This window comes from Myotis nattereri, assembly GCF_964212035.1.
Source record: "Myotis nattereri genome assembly, chromosome: 17".
NCBI classification, from domain to species: Eukaryota; Metazoa; Chordata; class Mammalia; order Chiroptera; family Vespertilionidae; genus Myotis; species Myotis nattereri.
In genome coordinates, this window is record NC_138092.1 from 51489699 (window position 1) to 51515623 (window position 25925).

General features: G+C 46.8%; 1 protein-coding gene across 2 annotated transcripts in view; it reads right to left on the bottom strand.

The window, feature by feature from the left end:
- Positions 1-814: 814 nt before the first annotated feature.
- Positions 815-25925, bottom strand: part of RMDN1 (regulator of microtubule dynamics 1) — a 32416-nt gene continuing 7305 nt past the window's right edge. Inside the window, exons 2-10 of one of the 2 annotated variants that reach the window (XM_081111039.1) lie at positions 25077-25194; positions 18689-18785; positions 15919-16078; positions 9540-9629; positions 7346-7401; positions 6695-6782; positions 5420-5450; positions 2814-2947; positions 815-2434 (exon numbers count right to left, since the gene is read on the bottom strand). In XM_081111039.1, coding sequence (XP_080967165.1) covers positions 2384-2434; positions 2814-2947; positions 5420-5450; positions 6695-6782; positions 7346-7401; positions 9540-9629; positions 15919-16078; positions 18689-18785; positions 25077-25194 — 825 coding nt within the window. In that variant the 3' untranslated portion in view covers positions 815-2383. The remainder of the gene's footprint in view (positions 2435-2813; positions 2948-5419; positions 5451-6694; positions 6783-7345; positions 7402-9539; positions 9630-15918; positions 16079-18688; positions 18786-25076; positions 25195-25925) is intronic. The other variant, XM_081111040.1, reaches the window with a different exon arrangement.

Below are 25925 nucleotides of genomic sequence, written 5' to 3' on the forward strand. Positions count from 1 at the left end.
GGAGAGGGAGTCGGACAGATTCCCACAGAATTCCACCCACGTCAACAGGAGGGAAACTGCCAACAAGAAGTTGAGACGTTCAGGTTCTCCCAGAACAGCAGGCCCTTTGCAAGTTCAGATTCTTGTCAGCCTCAAAAGGGAATGTGTCTGCAGGGAGGTCGCTAACCACCCGCCCCGACAGAACGCGCACTCCTGCGCCCACGAGGGGAAGGAAGGGGCCCGAGGCAGGGCCACCAGGGAGGACATCTGGGTCCGGAAGCAGGTAGAGGTCTGACCTGAGGGAAGGGTGGGCATCAGTCTCCTCAGAGTCAAAAGAGACAGAAGGTGTACAGGACGGAGCCGGGAAGTGCCTCGTCCTGGGGGAGGGAGCCCCCTTAGTCCCGAGGGAGGAGACAGCTCTGGCTCCCCTTCGGCCCAGCAACCAGCTCAGCACCAAAGCCCCCCATGGCCTGATGCCTTCAAGGGATTAGGCTACATGAACGGGAACAACCAAACAATGAAATACAGTCAATGAAAGGAAAGGAAGCACTGGCTGGATTTAGGCGGATCTCAAAGAAATTCTGTGAGTGAACAAAGCCACTCTCCTGAAATGACAAAACGAGAGGCACAAGTCAGGGAGGGGGCGCGGAGTGGGACTCGGACACACCAGGGAGCAGGGAGCTCTGGGAGTGCAGGCAGGCGTCTCCCTGTGCCCAGCTGGCGGGCAGACTCGCCGTTACACTGGGCACGCGAGGCAGACGCACAGCCTCTGCACTAGTTTGCACAAAGAAAACCATAGCTGACAGCTCTACAGAACATCAGCAGACAGACGTCTCCGCAGCAAAAGGCTTTATTACCGAGCAATACCTCACTTCCCAGAGACCCCTCGGCAGAGGGCGGTCTGCCCAGGCCTCACCTCCCACGCTCACCTGCTAATCCCACACAAGGGCTCGCTTCAGAAAGCAGCCTCAGAGCCACTGCAACGAAAGCGTAAATAACGTTGGACGGAGAAGATCCAACATACACAACCAACCGGGCGTGAAGGGCACGGGACCCCTGGTTCTCAAAGTAGGTTCCGTAAGGTCCATTGAACGAGGGACAATCTAAGACTGCTGGCCCGGCCACTTGACACAGTCACTGCTAAGAAAAAAGATGGGAGTGTTTCCGATTTCACAAAACGTAGGTGGGAAAGCAAATGCAAGTGTGACATTTGCATCCCGGCTTTAAAAACTGTAAGACATTGTGACATCTGAGGAAACTTAAAGGTCCGGGTATCAGATGAGGGGGGATGGGGTTAAGGTTCTAGCTGTGGTAATGGACTGTGAAGGGGGTCTGCATGATGCAGTGTTCGGGATGAACTACATCGTGTGCACTTAATTCAAGGTTGAGGAATATATATGAACCCCCCCACACACACACACACACACACACGGAGGCAGAATCTGTGTGTGACCACACACACACACACACACACACACACACACACGGAGGCAGAATCTATGTGTGACCACACACACACACACACACACACACACACGGAGGCAGAATCTGTGTGTGACCACACACACACACACACACACACACACTGAGGCAGAATCTATGTGTGACCACACACACACACACACACACACACACACGGAGGCAGAATCTATGTGTGACCACACACACACACACACACACACACACACGGAGGCAGAATCTATGTGTGACCACACACACATAGGGAGAATCTACATGTGATCACATAGACACAGAGGCAGAATCTACATGTGACTGCACATGGAGAGACACAGTCCACTGTTTCCCTTCGTGTTTGAAAGCACATGCGACACCGCGTGCCCCAGTCACAGGGGCACCACCCCTAACCCTCGGGGAGTCACCCATGGACCCTCATTCAAGATGCTCCTTCTCACAAACAGCGGCAGTGCCGGGCACCAGCCCGAGGGCACAGCATCGCCTGCCTCTGGTTAAACATGTCCCATTCCTCCCTGGCCTGGCTCTGTCCTGTCACAGACCACCCCTGTGAGACCAAGTCCCAGCATGCACAGAGGCTGATGCCCAGCACCCCAGCTCCCAACCTCCTCGCCCACTGCCCCTTCTCTGCAGGGTCTCAGCTGGAGCCACCAACCGGAAACGTGCCCCTCCATCCCATGTGATTGGTCCTCAGATGCCACGCCTGGAGCGCCGGTGCCCCAGACGCACAGTAACGGGCCCCCCGCCCCGGGACACCGCCACCCCTCACAGCAGTTACTGCTTCTGCCTTGTTATTTGTGAAGAATCTGTGTATTTCAGTTGTCACATGGTCACGTCATTGGCACTGAGAGCCAAGACCAGTCGTGTTCACACGCGTACAGTTGGTGGGAGGGCGACACCCTAGGTGCCGTGCGCTGCGTCTCTGAAACGCTCAGTTCCTGCCACTGAACTCTGCGAGCAGCTGTGCGGCTTCTCTCTGTATCTGAAACGAAAAGACAGACGGCACGGCAGAGATCAGCTTGTGGAATTCAGGGTCACCGTGGGCTGCAGTTTCTGTGTCCACACCCAGGACGGCAGGTCGTCGGGACAGAATGTCGGGCAGTGCCTGGGGAGGCGTTCAGACTTCCACAGAACACCCCCTCCTCCCGCCTGCTTGTCACACAGGAGTGACTCAGGATTGCAGCAAGGAATTCATAACATGCCGACAGTAACTAAGCATTTGCTGTGCAGAACTCAGCACAAATGTCAGTGCTTCACGTCTGAAACGTGCACCACTGCTTCCAACAAGCTGCATCACACAGCGTGGCTGGGCCTCCCGCCTCCCGCCTCCCGCCTCCCGCCTCCCGCCGCTGCGGGCACACCTGCTTGTCCTCCTCGGTGCGGGCCGGATAGTCCTTGGCCTTCAGCAGCCAGAACGCAGCGAGCTTTTTGTTCTGTAGCTTCAAGTATGTCTTTCCTAAGAGAAGCAAGTTTTTGCTGTAGAAGTTTGGATCCACTGTTCACAAGAAAGAAAAATTTATCTCAGGCACAATTGTATTGCTCTTATTTTTACCACACGCCCCTGACAGGCTTCCTGTTGGGGGTCTGAATTCCAGTTACCTGTGGTGAATAAATGACTATCCAACTGGGAACCTCCTGTTCACCTGCTCCTCCCTCCAGACAATGTCACAGCCAATCCGGAGCACCTCCGGGTGCGGCTCCCGCTGCGCACTCCCTCGCGGCCTTTTCTCTGCAGGCGCTGGTCCAGGCTCCCAGCACAGGGCCTTCTCCCAGCGCCTGCTCCCTGCTCACCTTACAAGCTAGAACCTAACATGCACTCAGCACGCGTGAAGTCATGACAACACACACACACAGTACATGCCAGACCAGCTTGTGCTGGGTGGGGCTACCCCTAAGCACAGATCAAACACAAGCTCTGCTCTCTGGGAATTTATAATGAAAAGGCAAGAGAAACAGGAGCACGATGAATGTGCTGAGCAGGGAAGAAGGCGCCAACAGGTGTGAGCTGTAAAGTGCGAGGAGACAGGAAGAGCCGCTCCCTCGCGGGGCTGCACGGGCTGCGGCGGAGCAGGGCTGCGCAGGAAAAGGAGACCCATCCGGCTGAGGGAACCCCCAGCACAACGCCTACCAGTGAAAGCTGGGATTCCCTGCAGGTTCCCTCTGACCTGGGCCCGCGGGGCTCACATCCCACTTCTTCCTGGTGGCTGACCTCCCTCTGCTCCTTACCCCATTGTCCTACTTCCTTCGCACAGACTAGGGGCCTCTGCCCGCGGCTGTGCTCACTTCCTCCCGTGACCCCCACTCCTTCCTTCCTCTCTCGCTCAGCAAAGCGGCCCAGAACAGGCCGGCCAGCCCCACCTTCCCTGCAGGTCGCCTCAGAGGCACCGGGCACTCCGCAGCCGCAGGGCCCTGGCGGGGAAGGTAAAGCACGAAGAGGGAGGAGGCTTCCAGCCCGACATGGCCCGCAGGAAAGGCCGCCTCACGGGCCTTCAAGGTAAAACGCGGAGACGGCCACTCCCGGGGATTATTTTAGCTCCGGAGAGTAAGCCCACGGTTTCCTCAGTCCCAGCAAACCTCCCCACTAACGCCCTCCAGGAAACTTCACTCCTAGGCCCCATTCAGAGACGGAAAACCCCATGAGGAGGTGGACAGAGGCCGCAGCGAGCCAGAGCAGCTGTGTGACAGACGGAGACATTCCGACAACTGTTCCGAAAAGCTGCTTCTCTGCTCTGCTGTCCTGAGAACCTTGAACAAGTCCTCCGAGCAGGCCCGCAAACCTAATTTTCTGAGTAAGTTTTGTAGAAATACACTTGCATTTTTTTGGTGTATCTGGTAACATGCTGTGTGTCCCTGACTGCTGTGGTTTTAACTTAGAAGGCCTGGGAGGGGAAGAGAGGGGGGTGGAGGGCCAATGGGGGCACAGAAAGGGGGCCATCTGTAATACTTTCAACAAAAAGACACATTAACAAAAAGGATAAACAGAGGGCAGCGGGGCAGTGTGCGTGTGGAGGCTGCCATTTCCTCAGAGCGAGAGGCACGGAAGGCCGGGCGGCCGGGAAGAAACTCCGGTGAACCAGGCGCCAAGTCAGGCGTGCGGCCAGAGCCTCGGAACCAGCAGCAGGCCCGCTCCAGAGAGCGGCGAGGCCCGCTCCTTATTTCATTTTTAAATCCTCACTCAAGGATTTGTTTCTTATTGACTTTAGAGAAAGGGGAGGGGGGAGGGGGATATCGATCGGTTACCTCCCTTACACGCCCCGATCAGGAAATTAAACCAGCAACCTGGGCATGAGCCCTGACTGGGAATGCAAGCTGCCACCTTTTGGTGCACGGAGCATGTTCCAGCCAGCTGAGCACACGCCAGGGCAGCGGGGCCTACACCTTACTCACGTGAATAAAACCTTTAAAGACTGTCTGATAAAGCCCAGTACAAAGGTGTGTCAGGATAAACTATCTTTGTTTTGAAATTCCTAACTATATAATAAAAGCCTAAGCGACCATTACAGCAGAATGACCAGAACAACCAGTTGCTATGATGCACACTGACCACCAGGGGGCAGACATTCAACGCAGGGGCTCTTCTCTGGTGGTCAGTGTGCTCCCACAGGGGGAGCGCCGCTCAGCCAGAAGCTGGGCTCACAGCTGGCAAGCGCAGCGGCGGTGGCAGTGGCAGGAGCCTCTCCCACTTCCGTAGCAGTGCTAAGGAGCAGCGAGCAGGCAGGCGGTAAGGAGCAAGGATTCCTGGACTGCGAGAGGGATGCCCAACTGCTGGCTTAGGCCTAATCCTCGTGGGGAGCCTAAGCCGCAGGGCAGACATCCCCTGAGGGGTCCCAGACTGCAAGAGGATGCAGGCCGGGCTGAGAGACGCCTCCCCCTCCATGCACAAATTTCATGTACTGGGCCTCTAGTTACATATAAAGCATTCACATAATTTTAACTATATTAGTATCTGAAATAAAAAATATCTTACCTTGCTCTGCCTTTTGGAAGTAGCCTAAGGCCTGTAAAAACACAAAGAATGCAAACATAATGAAAAGGATTAAAATAGATTTAATATTTAAAAATCTTCTCAAACGCTATTCCTATTTTACATACAAGCGAGGAAGTAGATGAAAACCCTTTAAAATAACAGCCCAATCACCAACAGTAAGCGTAACATAGCACTCAAGGCCCTGAGCACAGAGCACATGGGCCCTCGAGCCCCAAGGTCCCGGCACAGCCTCACGCAGAGAAAGGAGGCCGCGGGCAGCTCGCTCTCCTCTCTCTTCTTCAGTCCCAGCAGGGAACACCCTGAAAACTAGACAAAGTGGAAAGCTGCGTTTCCTCAGTGACACACTGGTTGTACCAGGGAGTTTTTAAAGTTCTTTATTATTGAAATTCCTACATAAAATGCTACTGTGAGTCTAAAAGGGTTAATTCTTTATGACTCACTTAAACGGTTTTTATAATACACTACCTACCAACTGATTCTTAAAAACCGATGTGTTAGAGCAGAGCTATCTTTTCTCTTAGAATGCACTGTTTTTAATAGCAATAGGTATTTCCCAGCTGTGTAATTTACACCTCAGTGCACCTTACATCGGATTCCACTATAGCTTTCCAGAAAGAAACAGGCTCTCACTATGACACTAGTATTCAGAAAGCCATTTCAATGGCCTGTTTCCTCACTCTGCACATTTTTTGACAAGCAAACCAAAACGTTTGCCCATAAATCCCCCTCAACATTCTTTCAACAGCACTTAAAAAAGTTATGGAGCCCAGGTAGTGTGGCTCAGTGGGTTAAGCATCGACCTATGAGCCAGGAGGTCATGGTTTGGTTCCCGGTCAGGGCACATGCCCGGGTTGTGGGCTCGATCCCCAGTTGGGGGCAGGCAGGAGGCAGCTGATCAAGCACTGATGTTTCTCTCTCTCTCCCTATCCCTTCCTCTCTGAAATCAATAAAAAAAAATGTTTTTAAAAAAAGTTATCGATGCCAAGTCACGCTTTCTTTGGCATGGCAGGGAAATGACGTACAGAGAGTATGTCCAAACAGCTTGCTAGGAGCAGGTGCTGTGCTTCCTGCCCTACTTGGCATTCACGTGGCACAAGTTTCAAACAGAAAATGGAGGCAGCTGTTTGCCGCGGGCGTCACAAGCCTCCACTAGAGAAATCGACCCAGAGTCACGGACACAGTGAAGGCCGAGTGGCTGCCTGGACAAGTCCCGAGGGAGCCCTGCGAGTGCCACCCCGGGAGGTCAGCACTCACCTCCTCGTAGGTGGAGCTGGGAGGGGCTGCAAACAGCATGTTGGCAATTCTTCTCTGATACCAAGGCATTTCAGCAAACGTGTAGCACCTGGGGAAGTCAAGAAACGTTCATGCATCGAACTGACTGACTTTCTCTTCAAGACAATCAAGCTTCTTAACAGACACACAGGACGCTGGTGCTGCCTGTTTAAGCAGCGTGTGCTGGACATAACCTCAGAGGCTCACTTCCACCCCGAGTTATGCAGGGACTGACTGACACTGCTCCATCGAGGGGGGCTTGTGATCACATGTAAACGGGTGACTACTGGGAACAGCGCTGAGAGGCCGTGTGCAGGGAAGAAGGGCGCATACTCAGGGCTGGGCACCACCTGCGGCGTCAGGCAGCCGCTGGGGCCCTGGGCGTGCGCCCTCGGATGAGAGGGGACCACTGCACCTGTTGCTGAATGATCTGAATAACGACGTCTGACAAGATCACAATCACATTTGTACTGCCTAACTAAAGGCACAGCTGCTGGTTGATTTAATGGTTAAGCAAGCACTCCTGACTGCCAAGCAGCATTTTAAAATAGCTGACATCTTGCTTTTTTAAACACTACAAAATAATATCACACTACGTACCACTGAAATATTTATTCAAAGAAATTTTCTTACCAAATACCCATTAGGTGAATCGAAGTCGCATCTTTAGGGTTCAATTCAATTGCTTTCTAACAAGAAATGAGAAAATCAAGCAGAATTTTACTTGTTTACTGAGGAAGCACAAGGTAAAACAGGTCAGGAAAGCGTCCCTCATTTCTATTTACCATGTGACAGCCCTGTGTGAATTAATGTAAAGTATAAATGGCAATAACTTTAACAAAATCACTCCTTTGATACATTATTTTGTTGAAAACTGCTAAGGAAATTTCAGAGGTTAATGTAGTGCCATTAAAAATAAAAGACCCTTTTTAAAACTGGGACTCCCTAGCGTCTGCTTTTCTGCGCACCCACACTATCGCTTCCAGTCAGGAGTGTGTGCGGCACACACTTTCAAATCTCTGCACTGTTACTAGTGTGGGCTCTGAAGCCAGACTACTGGGTCGCAATCACAGCTCATGCCTCCTAACGTCTTGGCCTTGGGATGTGTCTCTTTTCTGCCTGGGTTTGCTCTTTCAGAGAATTGAGACCGTCACACACCTCCCAATAAGTTCTGGTGACAATGAAATGAGCAAGTCACAGAAGGTGCTTGGCACAGCAGTGTCTCCCGTCACCACTGTTTCCCTTTCTTAGGTCCTGGCATCATCTCTCACAGCGCGGTCAGTGGCAGCGGCAGTCGCAGAAGGAGGCTAACGAGTGTGACTGGCGGAACTCCGGCTCAATAGTACGGGGAAGACGCAGCGCGGATTGAAAATGTGCTTTTCCATAAACATGGTTGCATGAGTTATAGCAAAACACAACTGGAAGTATTTACAACCTCTACTCTAAGCTCCTTCCCTGCTGGAGTCCCGCTGGAAACCACGCCCTGCCAACGCCATGTAAGTCACTGTTTTCTCACCCCGCCAAGGGCAGGGCAGGTCTAGAGAGAAGTTAGCCTCCCGATTCCTGGGCACTAGAGCTCAACCTCTCACAGCAAACCCTCCAGTTTAATCTAAGTCCAGTTAAATAAAGACAGGCACTCCTCTGACTTAGGTAAAAAGGATCTGAAACAATAGTATAAATGGTAAACACTGTCATTTTAAAACACACTGAACACATATACATTTGAAAGCTTATAAAAAACATTGAATTTTAAAATATTATAGCCTTCATGTTCGAAGTTTAGATTAATATACATTAATATATTTTCTGCGATTTTTCACTATTTACGTTGGCAGTTACCTGTCATGTATTTCTGCACACCAAGGCACAGAGTAACTGAGATGCAGCATTAGGCAGGATGCCATAGTCACTGAATCTAAGACACCACAACGTTATCTTACGTACCCTAAGACTACAAAGGAAGTATAAGATACCACTGACTACACAATGCTGTCTGATTTCTAAGACTTACAATGTGAAAAAGACCTATTAAATTGAAATGGATAGACAAGTGTGTCTATACACATGTGTGCACACGTATTACTGAGCCTGAAGAAGCAGCTAGGTCTCCTGACTTGCCATCCAATGTTCTGGTCAACTAGTCATTAAAAAATCTAGAAGCTGAGTCTATGACCATAAAATTCAGACATCTGTTGCCCAGCCTACCTAACATTATCCCTGCCCGTGCTTTCCCCGCCTGTGCCTCCTTGGTAGCTCCGAGATGGTCTAGAATACCACGCGAGAGACGAACATGCTGCAACAGGGCCAGTGTCGGGTGGAACAGATGCGTGGAGAGCCCGGGGCAGCCGAGGGAGCACTTCCGGTGATGCGAGCACTAACTTCAGGGAGATGTGAGCACACCCAGAGGCCACAGCGTACCCAGTGCTGTCCCCAGGCAGGGGCTGCGATGCTGGCCTGTCAGCCTGTGAGCCCCACAGACTCTGGCTTCGCCACATGACTTGTGTGGGCTGACGGGGTATTACCAGGTGTGAGGCAGGTTTGCACACCGAACTTTCTCCCTGGGCCGCCCACTCTTGGAAGCCAGCAATCATGCAATAAAGGAACAGAAACCAATGGAGACGAGAGGCCCCTGTGCACCCATCCCTGCGTGGAGCAGGTGAGCACAGCCCGCAGGAGCTTAGCTGCACCCCCAGAACAGAGCACGGGTGCTGCCACAGACCTGAGACCACCGCCTCTCCAAGGCCAGAAAGTCTGAGGCAGTCTGATCAGCTGCCGGAACAGTGAACCAACCACCCAGAAAGCCCACGCCTGCCCAGTTCACTGGTACCTCAAAATGCTCCTTGATAACGTAGGCATTTGCGATTTTAGCCTTGATGCCTTCGTAATCGCCGACGTCACTAATGCAGATGGCACACCACTAAAAACAGAAAACAGATGTAAGAATAACAACGCTTAATACTGGTCCATTCAACACAGGTAAAACGGAGTATTTATTCCTCATTCAACAAAAGTTACTGCGCATAAACACCGTACCCAATACACTGGGACAGACGGAGAAGTGGACGGCCTCAGGAGCTCAAGGAGAAGCTGGCCCTGTGTGCTCCTAGGCCAGTGGTCGGCAAACTGCGGCCCCTCGAGTGTGGCTCTTCCACAAAATACCACATGCGGGCGCGCACGTACAGTGCGATTGAAACTTCGTGGCCACACTCAAGGGGCCAAAGAGCCGCATGTGGCTCGCGAGCCGCAGTTTGCCGACCACCGTCCTAGACGAAGGTACAAGGCAGAGAACAGCGAGTCTCTAGGATGGTCATCAACACAACACTGTAGTGATTCATGGTGAGGGGCTGAGTATGAATTTAGAAAAATCCGAGATCAGCTATCATCTTACTTCCTCGTCCTTTGTTCTGGGAGTTGCCTCCTCCTCCTCCCACATCTGCACGGTCCTGCTTCCAGTCACTGGCAATTTGAAACTTTGGAAGCTTGCTGAATTAAAAAATAAAATAATATATCTAGATATTTTTGAAATGACGAAATACTGAAATATTAATCTAAATTTGCCTCATGAAAAATCTAGAAGACAAAATTAAATCTATTAATTGATTGTGTCTAGTATTTTTAAAGTTTATTCTTAAAAATATAAGTTGTTGCCCTGGCCGGTTTGGCTCAGTGGATAGTGTTGGCCTGCAGACTGAAGGGTCCCGGGTTCGATTCTGGTCAGGGGCATGTGCCTTGGTTGCGGGCACATTACCAGTGGGGGGTGTGCAGGATGCGGCTGATCAATGTTTCTCTCTCAATGATGTTTCTGACTATCCTTCTCCTTTCCTCTCTGTAAAAAAATCAATAAAACATATTTAAAAATATATATATAAGGTGTTTTTAATTTAAAGAAATGTTAAATATTTGACTTGCCAGCTAAGAGTTTAAAGTTCAAGTTAAATTAAATTGGGAAAAATCATATAGTTGTGGTAAAATTTCAACATTGGTCTAATTAAAAAAGAGGATTAATTCTGTGATCTCAACCAAATTTTTAATAAAAAAACCAGTTAAAATTTAATTGATACCTTTTAATAATTATAAAAAATATATATAATCTTCAAATCATACATACATATATATTTGATGGTCTTTCCAGTTAAATTTCAAGGCTATAACCGAGGGATGATTTTTTGGAAAACTCCAAGGGCCCGGGGTGATTCAAAAAGTTTGTTCTCTCCTCTTAAAGGAAATATTTTTTAATTAAGCCGATCTAATATACTTAAAACCACATGGAAAGCTTTATCAAATAAAAATTAATAAATATATTTTACATACATATATCTTAAATGTTATGAAGGTTTTGGCCTCTAAGGAGGACAAAATAAAGTAGCTTAAATATTTCTTAAAATCCAACAGCAGGATTTTAAGACAGAATAAAGCAAACAAAAGCCCCTAGCCGCCTGCATTTTAAATTAGGCTGAAGGTGGGGCAGTGTTTGTGCCTTGTGAATCAGACGTATAAGTTTACTAAATTTACTTGCTTTGCTTTTTTAATAAAAATACCTACTTAAATTACTTAATAAATTAGCTTTTAAAATATAATCAAGGTCTCATATAAATTAAGTTATATGAGAAGCCAGTATTTTTATAAACAATTTAATCCTAGTAAAGTTTTCTAATTACTGAGGCTTCCCATAATCCCTCTGTATATGCAAATGAGCCCAAAAGGGATACTCTTAAAAATATAATTATAAATATAATAAAAAGGCAAAATTTTAAAATTCTGAAATCTCTTCCACTAATATTTATAGGATAATCTAAAGATTGTTGTTAAAATACCAAATCTAACTATAGTAGTAGTCACCATGATTGTAAGGGAAGTTGTTTAATGTGACATGGCCTGGCACTATCAATCAACATACGAAAAACAACCATATCTGTTTCATTTGTTGTTCGTTGTAAAAAAGAAAGACCAACGCTTGTTTTAAACTCTCTAAGTATAGTCTAGAAATTGTTCTGGAAGAAAATTAGAAAACATTTCCTTCAAATATCTGGAAAACTGCAATTGAAAGTCAATCATTTGTAGTTTTGTTGTTCCTGACAAAGTTTATGTAAAATTACTCAAAAACTAATGACAGAAGTTTAGTTACTATCATGTATTGTCCATAACCTAGGACAAGTAAAGGTAACAATAATAAAAAAAATAAACCTTATTTCAAATTAATTTAAATTAGCTAATTGCTAGAAGTAAACTTTTAAGAAAACTTAATTGTACTGTACAGGAAACTGTTCCTGAAGCATTAACTAATTTTTATTGATGGTTCATCTCCTAGTAAAATTGCTTAACATACAATGAATCATATTTCTATAAAAAAAATTGAAGTTAAAAGTTACCAAAACTGCATTGCAAAATTTCCAAAAAGTCTCCTAATATTTAAATCAAAAAAGGGGGGATAGTGGAATAATGCCCTGTAAGTAAAAGCCTTAATTCTTTTAAATTTTTACTTTGAAAATTATTTTTCACTTGTAATGCTAATAGCAAGACACCCATATAAACACTCATGGTGTCAAAATAAGTCAAAGGAAAATTGGGAAAAATTAAAAGTATCCCAAGTCTAATTTATAAAATGATTCCTTTATTAACCTTTGGTCGAGAATATGTTTGTATATTTCCAGAAAACTCCTCCAAGCCCATGTGGATTCCTGCAACAACGGATCCCAGAGAGGAACTGACGGGACTGCTCCAGCCACAGAATAGCAGTGGCCCCAGAACAGAACAGTAACAGTCCAGAAATGGAGATGGTGAAAACGCCTTGCCATGCTAGCAGTCAGCAGCTGTGTGTAGCTGCAGGTTGCCCAGGACCAAACTAGAGAGGGTCAGACCTGCATTGCCACTGTCTGTCCACCATCCAGAACTGAAATATCATTGCTGACATGTACACTTAAGAACTGTTGGACATTGAAATTGGGACTCTAAGAACTGTCGGCCCAGAAAGAAACTCACTGCAAACTGATTCCTTTAATGCTTGGAAACAATTTAAAGGGACAGGATAGAACTCCGTCCTTCCCATTGAATTTAAAAATCTTAAAACATACATTCTTGTTAAATTTTAAATAATCAAAAAGGGGGAGATGTGGAGACCAATTCTAGAATGACAGCAGGGCTGAATCTGGGAATGGCTGATGGCATTTCCCCAAACCTGAATAGGATGCATTAAATTGATTGTTTGCTGCCACACAGCTCGGGGCATTTTAATCTACATGTTATTGCCTCCTACTGGCCAAACACCTGAATAGCCATAGGCTAATTCTCCCCATTCTGACAATGCCTCTGTATGAAACCCTGACCCTTTGAAGTGTATATTTCTGCCTCGCCTCAGGACAATTTGTGTTAATAAAAAGCATGGGTTCCAGAGATGAGGAGATCTTAAGTTTCCTTTAAACTAGGTTCCTCTGACCCCCAAATGCCTTTCAAAATTATGCTTTGTCTCTGGACTCCTATTTAATCAGCCTTCTCCAGATTTCCTGAACCCTTCTTAATGCTGGAACAAGAACCCCGGCAATTTTGTATTTTTCAATGCTTATTAAGAATAAAAAAGTGTTGTTTAACCCTTTGCGGTCGTATTAAATTTGGACATGGGTGTCGTACTGGTCGGAATTAATTTCCATTGAAAGAGCAGTGATACATAACATGCAAGATTATGAAGGATAAACAAGATTTATTAATTCTTTTCTGGTACTACGTCACTACTAGGAGAATCACTACAAACGTTATCACTTTCTACGTCAGTATTCAAGGTGCCAAAATAAAACTCTTCATCGTTACTTTCAGATTCGCAGTACACTTCTTTCGGTAACTTTCTTTTTGCCATTTTGGAGTATTATTTTGAAATATCTTAACAAGCAAGAATGCCTAATTACAGTTAAACGTAATTTGTAAAGCTTTATTTGAAATTCTGCGAAGTATCTCCGAAGCTTGTCGATTTCTTCACTCTCAAAAGGCGACTGACTCGCCACGGTGTTTTGCATGGCGAGTGTGGAATGACCGCGTTTGTTTATATTGAGTTTCGATATCTCCGATTTGTCAGGGTAATGTTTTGGTTTGTGACAAAGTCGCTTAGACACTTAAGAGCTTTCAGAGAAATTATGAACTGATACATGAATGAATAGAGTTAAGATTCGTACGGTTCCTTGCTGTGGTGGCTGAGAGCAGACATACGACCAGAACGGGGAAAAAAGCTTTGGTGGCTGAGAGTAGACAAACGACCGCAAAGGGTTAAAACACACACACACACACACACACATACACACACACCCCTCTACACACAATAGACAGACTCGAATCAGGTGACTGGAGGATCACGCGGGATCTCACCCGCTGTTCTGACCTGCTCCCAGGTCTCAGGGCTCGAAATACAACCCCCTTCTCTCAGGCACCCACTGTCACCTACACGCACAGCAAACTTCCTCCCCGGTGAGGCTGCATCTTGTGACTCACAGTGAATTACCAATTAGCAAGAGCTGACGGCAGGAGGTGTGATCACGGCGATTTTATTTCTATATTTGTACTTTTTTCTTAAAAATTTGTTATTGGTTTCAGAGAGGAAGGGAGAGCTAGAACATCAATGATGAGGAGAGTCATTGAGCAGCAGCCCCTGCATGCCTCCTACTGAGGATTGAGTCCGCAACCTGGGCATGTGCCCTGACTGGGAATCAAACCATGACCTCCTGGTTCATAGGTCGACACTTAACCACTGAGCAACACCAGCCAGGCTGTATTCTTTTCTAAATTTCCAAAATGTCTATTGTCGATACTGAGTTTATATTATTTAAAAAAGGAAGAAAACTTTCAAATGGATATTCTAGCCAATAAGGGGTAATACACTTACCTTCTTGCCTGAAGCGGTAAAAAAACAAAAACAGACAAAATATAAGAAATAATGACTCTCAAGTCACGCAGTAGGCAACAGAGACTCCTGAGAGGCAAGGTGAGCCTCCTAGCTCCCACCGTCAGAAACAAGACAAGAACTGCCCCCCTCCGCACTGTGCTGGGAGCTCTAGCTAGGGAAACCGGGCAGGACTGAGAAGCGAAAAGAAAGAGCACAACTATCTCTCTTTATAGATGACATGATCCTATACTAAACCCCTAAAGAATCTACAATAAATAAATTTAGCAAAGCTACAGGATATAAAGTCAATACACTAAAACCAACTGCATTCCTATACACTAGCAATGAACAATACGAAAATGAAATTCAGAAAAGAATTCCAATTACAGTAGCATCAAAAAGATAGGCAGGCCGACCGGTGTGGCTCAGTGGTTGAGTGTTGACCTATGAACCAGGAGGTCACGGTTTGATTCCTGGTCAGAGCACATGCCCAGGTTGCAGGCTCAGTCCCCGGTGGGGAGTGTCAGGAGGCAGTCAATCAATGATTCTCTCTTATCATTGATGTTTCTATCTCTCCCTCTCCCTTCCTCTCTAGGAAATCAATAAAAAAATATGTATATTAAAAAAAAAGAGATATGGGAGCAACCTAGGTGTCCATCAATAGACAGAAATGGATAAAGAAGAGGTTGTACGGAATATGACTCAGCCATAAAAGAATGAAATCTTATTTGTAACATGGATGGACTGGTTCTGAGCCACAAAAGAAGTCTCGACAAATTTAAAGTATTTCTATCTGTTTTATCCTGAATATACTAGTAAACCTGTGTGTGTGTATGTGTGTGTGTGTGTGTGTGTGTTGCGGGGGGGGGGGGGGGGGGGCGGATGGGGAGACAGGAGGGACCAGCCCACAAGGAAGCACTGGGAAATGTGTCACAACGGCCTGCGGCTCCACTGGGGCAGCCTGACATGACCAAGCGACGTCCTCATCCACATCGCCCACACGCCTTTTCTCCCAGGGTCCGCTGGGAGCCTGTGCTGGGCCAGGCAGGAAACGCAGAGCTTGCGGAGTCACGTGTGAAAGCGACCCAGACAACAGAGCGTGAGGAAATGAGAAAACGCCTGTCAGGTGCTGCACTCCTGGGGCCGAGATCCAGGGAGCCGTGAAACTGCTCCACGGCGTCCACGGTGCACGCCGGGAGTGGCTCGCCAGGCCCTCACGGAGGAGGCGCTCGAGAACGGAAGGAAGGGCTCGTCGTCAGCCCCTCTCCTACCGTGTGAATCCGGGACGGGCAAGCAGACAGCGGCCCGGACGAGGCGGCCGCTGTGACCTCAGGCGCCTCACCTTGTGGGCCGCAAAGCTCGCTCCGTTCTTCTCCAGCGCCCGCTTCGCGTACTCCAGCGCCTCGTACACCAGGGCCTTTTTCTCCTCCGCTGAGGTGCCGCTCAGCTGAGCCAGGTCCCGGGATGCCCGCGCCAGACGCCACAGCAACTCGGCATCTTCACTAATTTGAAGTAAATAGAAAACCACCATTTTATTGATTTTAGAGAGAAACATCGATGACCTCCTGTATGCACCCCAACTGGGGACCAAACCACAACCTAGCTATGTACCCTGACTTGGGACTTGAACCCGTGACCTTTTGGAGTTTGGGACAATGCTCCAACAAACCGAGCCACTCGGCCTGGATAAAACCACCATTTCAGCTCGCAGTTTGAAAACCGTCAAAGGTCACATCACTAAGGAATACATTGGTCTTTCAGTTCAGTGAGGGTACAGCCAGCAACACAATATCAAATGCCGTTATTCATAACATTCCTTTTGTTATTCTCTCACATGACTTTATTTGCTACAATTTCCTACAAAATACCCAGTATCACACATAGATATTTACTTACCTTAATATCTAATTACACACCTTCCTTCGAACACCTGCCCACGAAGCGCAGCCTGTAACCAGGGCTGGACTGCGAGCCAGTGCTCACAGCACAGCAGGCACAGCGGCCTGACACACAGCGTCTGGTTACGGCACAGCCTGCTGAGCCCGCCCCACGGTCCCTCCGCAACAGGCACCGAAACGTGCATGTCAACGAATGACTGAGGACGACGTAACCTCCAAATGCACCATGTCTGAACCATGGGGAGTGGCATTTCTCAAGTAAGGGCACTCAACTCCTTGAAGAACGGCCACTTACACAGAATGATGTAAATTAAGAAATGGTTAATAAACAAAAGAGTAACCACAATTAAGAGGCAGAAATAGTTTTAAGTAACCTTAAATTCCTTTTTATTAAATGTCTACCTTTAAGTCTACTGTTATATACAGCATGGGGCAAAAGTAAGTTTACAGTTGTTTATGTGGCAAATAATATAATAATTATGAGATAATATAAGAATAAACTTTGTTACCTACTTTTGCCCCACCTCTGTGGGGTTTTTTGGTTAATCCTCGCCCAATAATATTTTTTCCATTGATTTAGACAGAGTAGAAGGGAGGGGGAGAAACAGAGAGAGAGAGAAAACATCACTGTGAGAGAGACACATCGACTGGCTGCCTCCCACACACGCCCCAACCAGGGCCGAGGATTGAGCCTACAACCGAGGTACATGCCCCAGACAAGAATCGAACCTATGACCCTTCAGTCTGCGAGCCGACCCTCTAAACCAGTGGTTCTCAGCCTGTGGGTCGCGACCCCTTTGGCAGTCGAACGCCAAAGACCATCCTGTATATCAGATATTTACATTACGATTCATAACAGTAGCAACATTACAGTTATGAAGTAGCAACGAAAATAATTTTATGGTTGGGTCACATGAGGAACTGTATTTAAAGGGCCAGAAGGTTGAGAACCACTGCTAAACGCTGAGCCAAACTGGCTAGTGTTATTTCTTCTTTAAATATATATATATATATATAATTTTTTATTTTTAGAGAGAGAGGGAGAGAGAGAAACACTGATATGAGAGGAGAACATGGGGGAGCTGCCTCCTATCAGGGATCAAGCCCAAAACCCAGGCATGTGCCCTGACTCTGAATCAAACCCACAACTTTTTGGTGCAAAGGACGACGGCCAACTGAGCCACACCAGCCTGGGCCCACCCTGTATTCGTTAACAAAAATGGCACTAACAGAACTTTAGACTGCAGGAAGCAATAGCATACTATAACTCACTGACTATGGAGTAACACCTAACAGCTTACTGTTCAAGTAATTACTGAAGTCAGTGTACAATGCAAACCAGTCACCTTAAGTTACTGAGGGGACCGTGGAAGGAGACAGGTCCTGTAGATACTTAGGAAGTAGAAGGATCGGGGTCTTGGGAATTCAAGACAAGCAGTAGAAAATGACTCTATCTTTAGTTAAGGATGTGAGGTTGATCAATGACCTGGAAATACCCTGACTTACTTTATAGTCTGAATCCACTCCACCTCTATCTGCCCCCCAAAAAGTATACACTGAAACTCTGGACTAAACATATACTGTATTTTTTATTTTATTTTTAAAAATTGATTTGAGAGAAGAGAGAAACATCGATCGTTGCCCCTGTACACTCCTCCACCAGGAACTGAACCAGCAGTCTGGGTATGTGCCCTGACCAGGAAATCCAACAGGAGACATTTGGTGCCTGGGACAACCAACTGCGCCACACGGGCCAGGACAGGCACTCTATTTTTTAAAAAGGAGGTATTTTTAGTTTCTCTAAAAAACCGTGCTTCCAAAATGACACACAGATACCGTCCAATGGAGACACGCAACTATCCCAATTCACTTAAATCTTATACCAGACACTAATTTCAAGAAATGATAAATATACAATAGAGATGACAAACATATATTCAGCAACTTACCTTTATGATCTAAAACAAAATCACAAAATGGACAAAGTATTTCAAATTTGTACTAGAATAAGTTGGACAACCTTTTCTAAATCAAAATGTAGCATTTTGGAATCATTTAATGTCAGAAAGAAAGAGCTATACGTGAAACTCTAAGAAGTGCTGTTTTGAATAGAAACCTTTAGGAACTATGAAACCTTCTGGAACCGGGACTCAGGCCGAGCGTGAATGTACACGACAATGGAGAGGAAGCCGCAGCCCAGGCCCCGCTGCTCACCTGTCCTTGTGCTGGGTCAGCAACTGGTAGAGTCTCTCCGTCTCCCCGCTTTCGTAGAGGTAGTCCGCTTGTTGGAGGATTTCTTCAACTCGGAAGCCTATGAATAAACAGGAAGTAGGTCTTCCAAGCCACATGGCAACGATTCTAAGCAGCACTTTCATATACAAGCAAAGAAAATTAGAAAGACTCTGATGTATCTCAGTGTGTAAGCATGAAGCTATCGTAGGGATTTACTTAAACCATGGAAAAAATATTAGAAAGCTTGTTCTGCTACTAAATATGATGCATTTTTAAAAAGGAGAAAGGGACCTCCTGTGAGGTGTTAAGGTGCCTCCTCACCCTCCAGTCTTCACTATTCTGCTGCTAAGTGCCAGCTGTGAACCAAGACAGACCACCCAGCCACAGTAACCACCTGCGGGCTGACCCACTAGATCCTCTTTACAACCTGACTCACACAGACACGTTACCGGGAAAAAAGGCAAATGTGTCGTCATCAAAAACTTAGGTGAAATTGACAACAGAGAACCTGAACCATACTTCACTGATCCGTGCTCCGACCACTCATCGACTGGTCTAGGCACCCTTGCCAACCCCTAACCCTTACCCACAGTGCAACGCTCTGAAGGTGACTAGTGATGAACTCAGGATCCCCCAGTGTTACTAGGAACAGACCCTGAATCTTGTCTTCTGTCAGGGTGCTTACTACTCAGTCCTATGAGCCCCACATTCTAATGTGTCCAGTTCACTTTATTATTCATTTTGGATTGCTCTGACTAATCACAGTGCATCGTAGGTTAGAGTTCTTGAAATACTAAAACCTAGATCAGTGGTCGGCAAACTGCAGCTCGTGAGGCACATGCGGCTCTTTGGCCCCTTGAATGTGGCTCTTCCACAAAATACCGACTTCTGCGCATGGGCCACGAAGTTTCAATCGCACTGTACGTGCGCGCCCGCATGTGCTATTTTGTGGTATTTTGTGGAAGAGCCACACTCAAGGGGCCAGAGCCGCATGTGGCTCGCAAGCTGCAGTTTGCCAACCACGGACCTAGATCATCAAAAAAGGGAAACAACTCATGAATTTATGACACAACCATAAAGTATTTTTTAAATTAACATCATGATCTAATCATACTAGTGTAAGAAAAATAAAATAACAGCAAAAAAAACCTAAAATTATAGTGTTTTTTTAAAATTTCTTCTTTAATCCTTAAATCTATGCTAGAGTTTAATAATATTCATCTGGTTAACAGCTGATTAATTTTCTTAAGTTTGCTTCCATTGTATTCTATTATTTTTATCAATGGCTGATTCTTCCAATTTGGATTAGAACAACCCAAAATTCTTTAAAAAGGAGTAAGCAGCAGTCTCGGCACCCTTAGTCGGTACTGGTGGTAGAACAGGCCCCCATCAGGTCCACATCCCGATCCCTGGAACCTGTGAAAAGGTGGCGCTCACAGGTAAAGGGGAGTTAAGTGTACAGATGGATTAAGGCTGCTAATCAGCTAACTTCAAAATAGGAAACCATCTTGGATCTGGGTGGGCCCAAGATCATCACAGGCCGTCAGACGGCGCTGAGGGGGGCAGAAGAGTCAGGAGGTCTGACCATGGAGACAGGCCCGGGATAGGGCTGGGCTGGAGCCAGGGTGGGCTCTCAGACAGGAGTGTGGAGGAAGCCTCTGAGCAGAGGAGCCAGGAGCACTTTCCCTCGAGCCTCCAGAGAACGCAGCCCTGCCCATCCCTGCCGTGAACCCAGCGGGGCCCACTTCCGACTTCTGACCTATGAACTGGAAGGTAGTGCATCTGTGTTGTTTGGAGTCACTGAGTGTGTGGAAACGTGGTACAGTGGTAACAGAAACCACATGATATCAAGTACACTGGTCTGGCAGGTCTGAGTGTGCACATGGCATGTGTAAGCAGCAGTTACACTCAATCCTACTCACACTCATGGAAGCCCTCCCACTCCCCAAGGACCCTGGCAGAGACCACTGTCCCTAACATGACCCAGACTCCACGGTCACCACCCAGGCGATTAGAAGAAACATGTAGAAATCTAGTGAACAATGTAAAATATTTAGCTTCTTTGTGCTTGTTATTCTTCTATATCTTCTTAAGTTACTTACCTCCAGTTCCTTTACTCTACAGCACAGCACATGCACTACATGTCCCGGCTCAAATACGCTTTCCCTGACGCTAACAGCAGCTCTGAAGCCACCAGGGTGTGGTTTGTAAGGAAAGGGGCACTTCCTCTGATACTGCAGACCCCAGCATTGGGTGGGGCATGCAGACACGCACACCTCTGCAAATCGGCTGTAAGTTACTCATTTCGTGCTCTGCACTTCCCCTGAAAACAGTTTAAAAATAAGCTATGTTACTGACAAAGAGACCATCCTCTATAAAAGGGACTCAACTTTTAAAGTAAGTTACTTTTCAACTTCAGTAAGCAATACACATTCCAAGATGAACAGAGGTATTCATTTACCTACAACTGTGCAGTGAAATTTTACATTTAGCCTAAAATGAATATTCGCAGAATCATAATTCTTGAATATTTGAATTTTTTAAGTCAATGACGTGACTGCATGTGTGTGGTGGTCAACTCTGGTGTGCTGGTTCTCGCGCTGAGTGCACCCTGGAGCGTGTCAGAGGCCCCTGGACAAGGATGGAGCCCCCTCTAAGCTGGGAACAGCTCTATTTCTGAAGTTTCTCTGTGGAGGGCTTAGGAAGCGCTGAAGGGTCATCAGCAGAGAAGCAAGATAAGTGGAGAGAGGCTGAAGCGCTCCGCAGGCCGTTGAGGGGAGGCCCTTTCAAGCGCGCGCACACGCACACACGCACGCACGCACACACACACATGCAGTCACATCATTGACTTAAAAATTTCAAATATTCAAGAATTATGATTCTGCGCATATTCAAGAATTATGAGCACTGCACATGTGCTACACACCGGGAGGGGCTTTAGGGTCTGTCCACTTGACGGCAATAAAAACTTTCTCCTGGAGTGCTTCGCCAGTAGGTATCTGGCACAACTGTGTGGTCAATGGAGACGTTGCCATTGAACAATGAGTCCCATAACCCTCTCCACTGGAATGCCAGAGCATACACGCCCTTAGATTAACTTCTAAAAATGTCGCACTGCAAAAAAGTCTCCCTGCAGAACGCAATTCAATTCCAGTAAATGAAGAAAAATTTAACTGGTTTCAATGAGCATGAAGCAGATCTAAAGAGAATTAAACAAAAGCTTTCATGAGTGGAATTATTTGAAGACTAATTTCAAAAAATATGAAAAATAAGAACCACAGCACAGCAAAGCGAAAGGAGAGGACCAGGGAAGCCACATTTTCACATGAACACGGGCGGTTTTCCAAGTTACAAAAACATGACTCATTTTATCAACAACTGATGTCTTCTCAGGGGCTACATCCTAGTTTCAGAAACAAATTACATGAACATGCCAATCAACTGATTATAAAGGGAGGTTTTGTTTAAGAAAACAAAGCCAGAGAAAATGAAGGGAGGTAAATACACATCCACATTCTGTTCTCCGCACTAACTGTCAAGTGCTCTAAATAGGCCTGAAAATAGAGTAAGGTTCTAAAACACAGGAAGGTTTCATTACGATCTGCAATAAAAACAATGAATTCCGTTTTCAGAACAAGTTACACCTGGAATATTAAAATGCTGCTTTTTCCAGGTTTGATCTGTTGCTAGGACTGGCACTGCGTCTAGAGTTATTTCGCATCTGTGCACGTCTACTTTCACATGGCCGAGCAAGTGGCACTCCTGACCAGCTCATCCATGCAGAGGTGGGAGCCAGCCAAAACGAAAGAACCAGCATGTGCTGGGTAAAAGGGTCCGGATTCCTGTAACTTAACACACATCCACCACACACACTGGGGGCCAAAGGACAGCTACACGCACAGCAGGCCAGCACTGCACGTCACGAGTCCCAGCACGTCTTGGCACAGTCGCTCAGGAGCTGTGGAAAGTAGGTCCATCCTGGTGCTGAGTAGACACGCTGGAGAGCTCAGGCGTGCTACGCCATTTCCGTTTCCAACTCGCATGAATTCAAGTTCAGTCAAATGCTTGGTGTATAACCCTGTACTACTGTCTCCTCAGTACGCTCAGAACAGTACGTTTAAATAACGTTAAATCTGAGCTCCTTCAGGATTTCCCCAGGTCTCTCTGCACTTTTTCAGAGAAGCCTCCAGGCCAGGGGTCGGCATCACCTTTCTGAGGTGGGGCCGAAGTACCATTCTCTCCCAGGACACTTACTCCCGGTGGAAGCCCCACGCACTCTCCTCCAATTCTTCACGATGCTTCCCGTCACTGAGCTGGAGAGGGGCCGGCAGCCCAGTTAGGGTGCCTTTCGTTTCCACCCCCCAGCCACAGGGAGCCACTTCTGGTGCACATGCCCACTCTCAGGAGCTCTCTCCTTTCCTTTACCGAGTTCAGATCCTTCAGAGGGATGCCAGCAACGTTTGTGCCTTTGCACACCGTGCTCTGCGTCCCACAACCCCCTCCACTGGATCGTGTCCTCCATGGATCCGTTCACGACAGATGTCAAGTGGATGCCAAACCACTGCCAATAAGAAACGGACACGGGAAGTGTCCAGATTCACCACTTACAGTGACACACACTTTGGGAACACCCCCAGGCGACACGCACGGAAATATCCGGGGATGGAAACAACGCCCAGTCTGCAGCAGGGATGGCACTGAGAGTCATTATTTAAAGATGGACACGTTGTGCCTGATGCTCCTCTGGGGCATGTGTCTGCTGCCAAGATCTCCAGGCTGGAGTCTGCAGGGACAAGGTCACCTCTGCTGGAAACAGGCAAAGGCTGTCTGGCTGAACACCTGCCGCGGCACCGTAACCCAGCGGTCGCCAACCTTTCGGACCTCACGGACCCCAGTGGTCCGGACCACCGGTTGGCGACCACTGGCGTCATCAATATCACAAAGCCAAGTGCACTGCTCAAGCACTTCGTAAGGTGCTGAGGACCAGGCCAGGCCGCACAACCCGGCTCCTGCAATGGAGAGCTCACTGCGGTGAATGGTCTCCTCTGAAGGGAATGCCTCCTCAGCTCACATCTACCACCTGCCATTAGGTTGGGTGTTGCCTACAGGGACAGGGAGCCACCAAGGGTGGGCACCCCCAGCTGGTCCACAGGAGTCCTGGGGTCCCACTCCCCAAGCTCACTCAAGAAGTGGGGTAGCCCTAGCCAGTTTGGCTCAGTGAATAGAGCATCAGCCTGCAGACTGAAGGGTCCAGGGTTTGATTTCGGTCAAGGGCATATGCCTGGGTTCAGGTTCGATCCCCAGTAGGGGGCATGTAGGAGGCAGCTGATCAATGGTCCTCTCTCATCATTGATGTTTCTATCTCTCTCTCCCTCCCTCTACCTTCCACTTTCTCTAGAAATCAACGGAAATATCCTCGAATGAGGAATAACAAAAAAATAAGTAAATAAAAGCTGGTTTGTTCTATTTGCCAAAATATGTCATTGAGCCAGAGGCAAAACCGAATCCTCTATTTTGTCAAAATACACAGAAGTCCTCAATCACCTGCTTTTTAAATAGTCACAGGTAAATAAACCAGTAACTAGTAACTTTTAGCTAATATTCTGAAATTCTTTACATATCGGAACTTTAGTAAGAATGTCTATTCAAATCAAATCTCTGCTTCTTTCCCCACCTCCTTCGTAATGATTAAAAAGTGGGGCTGTGAAAAAAGGCTTAACCCATCAATTAAGAGTTTTTCTAATATGCTGAAATTTTGGCTCTGTCTACACAACTTAACTAAATTTTTAAAATATGGCAACTCTAAATATGTTTATTTAGGTACAGTACGCCAAATAAGAAATTTGATGTAATTTTTCTACTTTTCAACCAGTTATTTGATATTTAATATCAAATTGCATTCTGTTTATAAACTAAATACTTCCATCTCAAAGTAACTGGGCCCTTGGTAACTGTGCCAGGAGGAGTGCGCCACGTCGGCATAAGGGAACGAACGAATCACTGCGCTGCTATGAGCAGGGACTGCCACCACCTTCTCTCCCGGCCCAGAGTCAGCGCGGTCAGCGTGTGGCTCAGATGGTCTCTGTGGGATATTCTCTTTTCCCTCCACAACACCTCAGCCCTTTAAAAATGTATCAAACACTCTTACCCCAAGGATCCTACAGAATTATAACATATTAATAGGATATTTCTCACGGAAGGAGCTATAGTTATTAGAAGAATATATGTCAGACCTACATGTAGAGGAAAGCAGAAAATAATCTAGCCTATAATAATATTAGTTTCAATATCTACTAAAAAATAACTAAGTTATTAACCCAAAAACGACACACATAAATCACTAAGTGTTCCTGATGACTAGCTGGCTTACCTTTGGCTGCGGCATGAACCACAGCAGCTGGAGAAAGGAGCTGATAAGTTTCAAATCCCAAGTAAGACCAGGCTGAGAACATAAGGCTTCTTCTGAAAGCTCCTGGGTTTCCCCTCACCTGTGGAAACATCAAACAGAACATCTGAAAGATTCCATCCCTCTTCTTCAACCCCAAAGCAACCAATCCTAAGATAGTGGAAGCTTCAAATTCACCTCATCAAATTCCTCAGTGAAACGACTGCACATTCCTGCTTTACAGGGAGAGCATATACCGTTAAGAAAAGGAAAATTTGTAACAACTGCTAAGGGTGGCAGCTTATCTAAAACTCAGTCATATTCACTGACAAGTGCTAGACTGAGGAGGAAATTCTACCGCTATGGCTCAATACACGAAACACCAACATATAACTGCCAGTCCTTTTTAAAAACTAATTCTTCTTTTTTACTGATTTCAGAGAGAGGAAATGAGAGAGAGAGAGAGAGAGAGAGAGAGAGAGAGAGAGAGAGAGAGAAGTCAGTTTGTTGTTCCACTTGTTTATACATTCATTGGTTGATTCTTGCATGTGTCCTGACTGGGGATTGAACCCACGACCTTGGTGTATCAGAACTGCTCTAACCAGCTAAGCGACTCGGCCAGGGCAATCATAGCAGTCTTAAGACCACACAAGATGAAAAATATTATCTACTACAGCCGGTGCATGGAAATTCATGCACTGGAGGGGGGTCCCTCAGCCCAGCCTGCCCCCTCTCACAGTCCAGGAGCCCTCAGGGGTGGGAAGCTACCCGGTGATCAGGGGAAGGCGACGCCCATCACACCTCTGCTGCTGCCACTACCGGCAGCGCAAGCCT